The sequence below is a fragment of the Lissotriton vulgaris genome, chromosome 7 (assembly GCF_964263255.1).
Source record: "Lissotriton vulgaris chromosome 7, aLisVul1.2, whole genome shotgun sequence".
NCBI classification, from domain to species: Eukaryota; Metazoa; Chordata; class Amphibia; order Caudata; family Salamandridae; genus Lissotriton; species Lissotriton vulgaris.
In genome coordinates, this window is record NC_141695.1 from 1,309,805,013 (window position 1) to 1,309,814,167 (window position 9,155).

The 9,155-nt window shown below is 47.8% G+C and overlaps 1 protein-coding gene across 1 annotated transcript; it reads left to right on the forward strand.

Moving 5' to 3' along the window:
* Positions 1-943: 943 nt before the first annotated feature.
* LOC147703570 (hemoglobin subunit beta-3-like) lies at positions 944-6,613 on the forward strand. Its single transcript, XM_086928936.1, has 3 exons — positions 944-1,090; positions 4,568-4,790; positions 6,333-6,613. Exons 1-3 carry the CDS (start codon positions 999-1,001, stop codon positions 6,459-6,461), a joined length of 444 nt encoding a protein of 147 aa, XP_086785062.1. The 5' UTR covers positions 944-998; the 3' UTR covers positions 6,462-6,613.
* Positions 6,614-9,155: the final 2,542 nt, after the last annotated feature.

Sequence of the window (9,155 nt, forward strand, 5' to 3'; positions counted from 1 at the left end):
ACATGGAAACATTCTCTTGCCATCCATGTGCTATCCTCGCACTCTCGTGACACCTTACACACTAGGGGCCTTATTTATGAAGGCCTTGCGCCACCGGTGCGTCACTTTTTCCCATGTTAAAAGTGACGCACCGGCGGCGCAAGGCCTTCATAAATAAGGCCCTAGACTTTTTTACTTCGGAGCCATGTTCATAAGCATTTGCTTCTCATGTCTCTTGTCTTCTCTCTGCCCAGAGGCCTGCTTCCACCTCCCTCTGCAGCTGTGGAGTAAGGCAGGCTGGAGAGTAGTGTGTGGAGCTGTTCATTAAGGCTTATGCCTATGTAGCATGTATAATATGTGGAAACGGGGGGAAAGTGTTCACTTGCAAATTAGGAAGGATTGAACAAGTGGTGCACACTGCTACATAAGATGCACAGTGCAGGAAAAAATGTTCTATTCATGCACAAGACATTCTCAAAAAGTAAACTTGCACAGAAAAGAACCTGAAAATGTTTAGTATTATGCATTGAAAAGCTGCACAAACGGAAAACTCGCGGAGAATTATGCGGCATTCATGTTGTATCTCGGATGAATGTGATTAGAGTGGAAACTAACTTTGAGTAAACCGGGAAGCTCTGTAATTAATGTTTGTGAAGGGTAAACGTCGGGTATTTCCACAAAATAATGCTGGACGAAAAACAGTCAGCTATGTACATCCCAACACTTGAATCTGTAGAAGTAACATACAAATATTGTTATTATGTGTTAGAATTGTAGCGCGAAACAAAAGCACACAAAAATGCTCAGTTTCTGAGAAGACGTCAGAAAGGTTTGCGTGTGGGTGTGGGGAAGGCTGGCATGAAAGATAAGAGGGTCCGGCGTGACTCAGCAGAACGGTCCACCCTGGGTGGGTCTTGGCCGCCGGCCATATAAATCTCTGGGGTCTCAGAAGTGTTCCGCAGCAGCAGCTTCCAGCAGCAGACTCTGACTCAACAAACCTCCCAGCACCGCCAGCAAAGATGGTCCAGTGGACAGCAGAAGAGAAGGCCGCCATCACCTCCGTGTGGGCCCAGGTGGACGCGGCGGCTGATGGACAAGAAACCCTGGCCAGGTATTGCTGCCAAATATAATCTCCCACCATTCCCCGCTGATGTATTTCTTCTCTTTCTACTCTTTTACTCGCTTCACATTCATAAAATATCATTCATAGGAATCTTTATTGTGGTGTGACGTAGCGCCTCGTAGGTCGTGAGGGTCGCATTGTGTAAAATTGAGAGGAGCCCAATGTAGATCTTGAGGATGGGGAATTATGCTAATTGGCTGAGGTTTTATGCAGTGAGACCGAGCTTTCTTGACTCTGCTTCTTTCTGTGAGTTCATCCATGGACCCCTGATGGTGCAGAGAGAATCATGCAAGATCTTGTAACACAAAGGTTTCAGGCGCTTTCAGAATAAAGCTGGCCTTCCGCATGTCTTAGAGAGAGTGGATTCCCTTCCATAATTGGCACCCGATGATCTTCTCATGTACAGAATTCGGGTCTGGCTCTGAGGACTAAGAATTAGACTCATAAATAACCTTTGTAAGAAGTACTGTACCCTCAGATGGAATCTCATTTGCATTAAGAGGGTGCAGTGCTGTACGGAAATACGTCACAAGGGGTGTATGTGATACCCTCAGACTGACTTACATGTACATAAAGAAGGACAGCATTTGTAGGGTGAGTTGTATTCCTATGTACAACGCGGACACGATGCTGTAGTCTCGGGGTGATTCTCGTGGACATCATTAAAAGGAAAGTGCTGGTGTGTGAGATGGAGTGTCAAGCGCATCATGGAAGCAGCAGAGGGCAGTACAGTAGATTCTCACATACTCACTGAGAATGCGGCGCTGTAATTGTTGGTGGCTGCAACCACATGTCCATGCACTGCAGGCTTTCCAGTCCACCATGGGAGCTGTGGCCTTTACTATCTCCTGCTGGGGTTGGGTATTTTAGCCTTACATGGTTCACTTAGAGGGTGGAGGGCTGCAGCTGCTCATAGAGCCTCGTGTGTACTATCAGGGTTGGCGGTTGTAGCCAGAGATGGGATCACAAGCACACCATGATGGTGGCATGCCGCAGCTTCTCTTGTAGCCTCTCACACGCTATTGGGGTTGGTTGTTGTAGCGTAACATGGGGTCCCATGCACACCATGATGGTGGCATGCCGCAGCTTCTCTTGCGGCCTCTCACACGCTATTGGGGTTGGTTGTTGTAGCGAAACATGGGGTCCCATGCACACCATGATGGTGGCATGCCACAGCTTCTCTGGTAGCCTCTCACACACTCTTGGGGTTGGTTGTTGTAGGGTAATATGGGGTCCCAAGCACAACATGATGGTGGCATGCTGCAGCTTCTCTTGGAACCCCTGACACTCTATTGGGGTTGGTTGTTGTAGCGTAACATGGGGTCCATGCACACCATGATAGTGGCATGCCGCAGCTTCTCTTGGAACCCCTGACACTCTATTGGGGTTGGTTGTTGTAGGGTAACATGGGGTCCCATCCACACCATGATGGTTGCATGCTGCAGCTTCTCTTGGAACCCCTGACACTCTATTGGGGTTGGTTGTTGTAGCGTAACATGGGGTCCATGCACACCATGATAGTGGCATGCCGCAGCTTCTCTTGGAACCCCTGACACTCTATTGGGGTATGTTGTTGTAGCGTAACATGGGGTCCGTGCACACCGTGATGGTGGCATGCCGCAGCTTCTCTTGGAACCCCTGACACTCTATTGGGGTTGGTTGTTGTAGGGTAACATGGGGTCCCATCCACACCATGATGGTGGCATGCTGCAGCTTCTCTTGGAACCCCTGACACTCTATTGGGGTTGGTTGTTGTAGCGTAACATGGGGTCCATGCACACCATGATAGTGGCATGCCGCAGCTTCTCTTGGAACCCCTGACACTCTATTGGGGTTGGTTGTTGTCGCGTAACATGGGGTCCCATCCACACCGTGATGGTGGCATGCCGCAGCTTCTCTTGTGGCCTCTCACACTCTACTGGGGTTGGTTGTTGTCAGTGCTTTAAATGGGCTGGTATTGGCACTTTTTAATTTATCGCCTCTTGAGTACCGGAACTTCTCCTAGGACAAGGAGGGTACCGGTACTCATAGGGGGGGCCTTGCTTTGACACAGGGGGTGCGCTTCATGTTCTCGTGCCTTGGCAGCACTTTAAACAGGACTAGCTGTGATTTTGCAATCCTGAGCTGAGTTCGCACAGGAGCACCAGAACCGCAGTTCTTCTTACCTTGACACAGCAATCTTGTACTGCTTCTCTGTCACTCCTCCAGCAGGGGCGAGGCAGCAGGGTGTCTTGTTTACCCTTTGATCCTGCACATTAGGAGCTGAGAGTCCACCATAAAACTAATGGAGATGGTGTGGGGCGCATTCTTCAGGGCAGTTCAGTGGTTCAGCATGCCATTGTTTTAAATGACTGTAAATGTTAGTTCATCAGCAATTTAAATTAAGCATTTTTACTTGAATGTAAGTCCCTGACCTTGCCACCTATTTTACGATTACCCTCTAACAAAAAAACACTTTAAAGGCAACACAATTTTTTGGGGGGTTTGGTGCATTTAAACCACTTGATTCGTATGGGAAACCATGTTTAACCAAATGCGACAGACAGCTCCATGGAATGCTTTAGACTTTCACACAGTTATGGATTTTAGCTGGAAATGCTTTTGCATGCTGGGACTCGTAGTTCTCCTTTCTCATTATAAGTAAGTGTTTCTAAAAATTCCAGCATGTAAAGCTTTGATGGCAACATTCAGAGATGGTTTGGAACATACCCTTATTATTATTATTAGGGCCATAACCATTGGACATATACTTCCGATTTTTTTTACTTTGCACTTGGATTTCTTGCATATATTGCATGTAAAGTTTTGAAAGGTTGAGAACCTAGCGCCGCCCCTGGCTCCCCCCAGTCCCACCCCACACTCATCCCCCAGTCCACTGCTCCTTTTGGTGAGTACCTGCACTTATTTTTTTCCATTTAAAGCACTGGTTGTTGGAGCGTATGGGCTACCATGCACACCATGATACTATAGTGCTGCAGCTTCCCCCAAAACCTCATGAATACTGTCAGGGTTGGTTGTTGTAGCCGAAAATGGGGTCCCATGTAAACCATGATTGAAGAGTGCTGCAGCTCCTCATGGAACCTAACGTTCACTGTAAGGGTGGGTTGTTGTCTCACACCTTGCCTGGTAGGTAGTGTATTGAAAGCTAGTTTGAAGAAGTTTGAAGAAGCAGGAGTTTGGTGGTTTAGACGGGTGAGTGGGGTCTGTTGACGAGAGCCACAGACTCTAGAAGATCTGTTGTCAATTGGATTTTCCTGTTTTTTTGGGTAGATGTAGTATTTCTAGTCGTGTTTTTCTTGATGCTCCTTTGGCTCTTTGATCATCTTTAGGATCAGTAGTTGTTTTCACTCGTGTATTTAATTATCTGCTTTTGCTAATAAGAGATAAAGCAAGAATCAGATGTGAATAAGAGACGTATGCAGAGATGATCCATCCATTCCATCTTTTTGTGTTTCTCATTCTTAGGGTGCTGGTCGTCTTCCCCTGGACCCAGAGGTACTTCAGCAGTTTTGGGGATCTCTCCACTGCATCAGCCATCGCTGGCAATGCCAAGGTTGCTGCCCATGGCAAGAAGGTCCTGTCCGCCCTGGGAGGAGCCGTCCACCACCTCGATGACATCAAGCACACGTTGGCCAAACTGAGCGAGCTGCACGCGGACACCCTGCACGTGGACCCTCAGAACTTCCAGGTGAGGACAAAACAGTATTTATGCTAAAATCTGAGGAATTCAGGAGAGAGAATATCTGCCATGAGCAATCCAAGAGAGTGAGATCATAATAGAATTTTAAGGGGGCGGGGGTAATTCTTCCAGCAAGAGGCAGAGTGGAGATGCAGGGGCTCTAAGAAGAGGTGAAAAACAGCAAAGCCTCAATAACAAGTAAATAGTCTTTTAAAGACCTGTAAAGTACTCAGGTGTGGCTGCAATAAGACGGACGCCGGGCCAGCCAGCCCCACAGCAGCTCAAACACTGTCTGTGTGTGTGCCCCGGATGCTGTCTCAGCCCCGGCTGACACACATTACTTTGGGGGGGGGGGGCGTGGGAGGCCTGAAGCCCTTCGAGTCCTATGGGCGCTGCACGCCTGGATTAGCCCAAACTCATATTGCTTGTGTTGAGCCTGTAAAGTTGACAACCTTGAACCAAGAGGAGAGCGTGTCACCTCATCACCTAGAGACTGTGTGCTTTGACTATTTTCTCGTGGTGTGGTGGCTACTTGCTTTCCTCTACCCCCAGTTCTTTCATCTTAGAGCCTTGGGGGCAGATTTACATCTTCTGGCGCATCACTGCTAATCAGCAAGGATGCGCCAGAACAGTTGCAACACCAAACCACCCGTGCGCCACCATTGATGCGTCACATTCACAATGAGGTGCACCGTTGCTCACGGATGGGCAGATGCGCGGCGCATCACCCGGCGGAAAGGTGGTGCATTGCTGGAGTCGCGTCGTTTGCGAGGCAGCTCCAGCAAGGCTCGCGGTGCCCCTATGCCTAACATGCTGCATCAATCCTTACGCCTGCTTCAAGCAGGTGCAGGGTTTTGACGCAGAATGGCCGTAAGAGTGACTGAGTGAAATCTTGTTGATCTCACTCAGCCACTTTTCCAAGGTGTTCCTGTTCCGGTTCCCCCCCCTGTGCCGGAACGCCCACATGTGGCGCAGGGCTTTACAACGTGACGCATCTCCCTTGATTGGACGTGCTCTCGGGTGGATGTTGTGTGAATGTGCTCCCTTCTATACAAACCGATCAGGTTAGTCTCTGTGGTGCTTGTCGGTGCCATTAGCCACAGTTTCGTCCCTGCTCCTAGAAATAGTAGCCACTCTCTTCAGTGAGTGCTGTTCCATCTCTTGTGAACGTTGATTGTCTCTTACTTTAGTGTGACAAGGATGCCCTGTGCCCCGGTGGGAGAGTGAAATGCGGCCATCACAGGGCCCCCCTGAGCCCCTAACAGCCCTTGGCCCCTGCGTGCAATGGTTCAGCAGAACAATAGGTAGCAACACAACTAGGCCTCACCCCCTAATTCACTGCTGCCATGCGGATGTATGAGATGAGAGGCTGTTTTATGCCTCTGAGCAAGGAATAGAAGGATGACACAGGAAACGTGCCCTTAATGTTGCAGGTCACCTGCCTTTAACTCTCCTGCAGCTCCCTGTCTACAGTGCCTTTACACGTCATGATTCTTCAATTTTCTCTGCCGAATTCCATTTGACTAACAACCGTTTTATTTCCCTCCTCAGCTCCTTGGAAACTGCCTGGTGATCGTCTTGGCCCGCAAGATGGGAGCCGCCTTCACCCCTTCAGTGCACGCTGCCTGGGAGAAGTTCCTGGCAGTGTCCTGCGCTGCTCTGTCCAAGCACTACCACTAGAGGGCACTCTCTGCAAAGAATTCAAGCACAAGTGTGTGGGTGCGGTCTGTGGATGCTGGTCCGCAGATGGTTGGCGCACCGACCAAGTTTTCACCCGAAAATGCCTGAATTTGTATGATACCAATAAAGAGATCTGATTAATTTTCTAACAATCTGTAGCCTGAGCGTTTTGGTATTATAATGAAGAATACATATATTATTCGTGACATTCGCATTACAAAGTTGGAAAAATCACATGTCATTCACAAAGAGAACATTTATCCTTGACGGCAAGCGCCATATTTAGAGAGCCTTAGGCTATCCACTACTGTAGGACAATTTCTAGCCTTTCCTCGCCCTTCTAGACTGATCACTGGCTCTCAGAGCCTAAAACCATAGAAATTGAGAGCCAGTCCTGCGACTTTTGGCCTTTTTTACATTTACAGCAGAAATATTACCATTTGGTCCGCAAAATTTGTTCTCCCCTAACCAGTGGTGGCCCGAAGAGGCTGAAGCTCCTCCTAACACCATCTCTTCTGCTCGTAACCTGGGTGTTAAGTTTGATGATGCATTATCCTTCAAGCAACAAGCCATTGGGGTAGCCAGCACATGTTTCTTTATCATTAGAATGCTTAGGACATTTTTTGACCTCCTCCCATTGTCCACGAGGAAAACGGTAGCGGTGGCACTTATTACATCAAGACTGGACTACTGCAACAGCCTGTATGCGGGAGCTAATAAGTCCGTGCTCCTCAGGCTGCAGATGGTCCAGCATGCCACCGCCCGCCTGGTTTTGGGCTGGCCCAGGAAATCATCTGCTTCAGCTGCACTTCATGCCCTCCATTGGCTTCCCATTCATAAGCGTATCCTATTCAAAATCTTGATCATCACTTTTAGAGCTTATCACGCACAAGGACCTAGGTATCTCTCACAAAACTTCAAACGGCACCTCCCGATCCGGAATCTGAGATCCTCCCACCTCAATCTGCTAGTTGTCCCAAAATTCAGACTAGCAACCAAAGGTGGAAAATCCATCGTGGTGCTAGGCTTCAGAGCATGGACCAAACTTCCTCCTGCACTCCGTCAAATTTCATCTGAATCTCTTTTTAAGAAAGCCTTAAAAACCTGGGTCTTTACGCTTACTGATGCTGCCTGTAGAGCTTTAGTGTAAGGTTTATGTTCTCAGGAGTTGCTCCAGCTAACCACCTTTTTCACTCTGGGTTGGTATTAAGCGCCAAGATGCTCCTTGGAGTGATAGAATGCGCTATAGAAGAGCTATTTTACATTACATATTTTACAAGGCAAACAGTAGGGGTAAAATAACGCCAACCACCCCTTTCTGCAAGAGTAGAACATTGTACAAGTCGATATTTTATAACATGCGCGGCGCCCATCACTTCACTTCAAAGGAAAGGTCCAGTTTACAATGGGTCGAATTATCCTTTAAGCAACTGGTGTGAAAAACTGGTTCTGTGTCCTTTTAGCGTCATTGGATGAGCTTGCGTGACGTGGATAAAAGTCTAGTCCTCTCACCACCCGATAACATCCACCCTATAACATTTTATGCTCTATGATGCCATTAAAAGTTGAGATTTATCTTAAGAGTCCAGCAGATCAGAGAAACAACTGTAACTTCTTCTTGTGGGTTCAATGTTAAAAGCAGGCCTTTATCCCACATACGGGCATCGGTAACTCCTGGGGGTAGGGCTATGGGATAATATATGATACCCCATGATCCCCTTAGAAATGAGTAATTACCAAGCGAGTCACTAATTGCGGTCTCCGATTCCTTCAATACTCATACTTTTAACTCCGTAACTCCCAGTGCTTAAAATGTAAAAATCGAAGTGCAGGTACCAGAGTACCTGCTTGTTTCAGAGACGTGCCAGTACTCTCCAATTAAAAGTATAGCATTTCTCTTGAGAAGTGCCTTTACTATCCCTCTCAAAATAAAAAAAAGTGTGGGTACTCCCTACCGGCCAGTACCGGCCCATTTAAAGCACTGGACTAACTCCCCCTGAACAGGGCTCACTGTTGTTTAAACGCCACTTATCACATTATAAACCACGCACCACAGAAAACACCGGAAAGCAATATTTATAAACAAAAATACAATTATTCCTCACATCTAGCAGAGTCAGTTAGAGTGGATAAACACAGTAGGTACACGTGGTCCCAGTGGGTTCCAATAAGAAAGGCAAAGGTTGTAGGATTGGAGCTCACTACTGTTGGAAAAGGCAGAAAGGAAACGTTTGTGCAAAGATCTCTGCTGGTAGTGAAGCAGCCTGGACCCTGGCCCAGTGAGAGAGGTCTTCAGACAGGCTGGGAGAGCAGTCAGAGGCTAGCTGGAGACCCCAAGTTCGATACTCAGGGATTTGGAAATTAGCCCTACAGCGGGAGGGGATCTGAACCTGAAGGGCAATACAGACCAACGTCCAGAAACAACATTCACCTTCCAAATAGTGTTTAGGGTGAAAAACACAATGGAACAGTCTCAATGATCTGGAGCAGTGCTTAATTTGAGCCGATGGATTCCGTGCTCGGCACCAGCACCTAATAGCCAGCTGCTGCGACTTATGATAGTTTACCACATGGTGGCGCTGTCTGGCTAAGTTCAATATGAGCACAACAACGGCTGCCTATTAGTTCAGTTCAGTTCTCATCTACAACGACTTATACCTGCCTCCCAGTCCATTCTTATAGCTTTGGGGGCCA

Excerpts from the sequence above, each read along its gene's own strand:
- LOC147703570 (XM_086928936.1), top strand. The coding sequence starts at position 999 with ATGGTCCAGTGGACAGCAGAAGAGAAGGCCGCCATCACCTCCGTGTGG. Across the intron at positions 1,091-4,567 it reads GGACAAGAAACCCTGGCCAG|GGTGCTGGTCGTCTTCCCCT; the intron begins GTATTGCTGCCA and ends TCTCATTCTTAG. Across the intron at positions 4,791-6,332 it reads TGGACCCTCAGAACTTCCAG|CTCCTTGGAAACTGCCTGGT; the intron begins GTGAGGACAAAA and ends TTCCCTCCTCAG.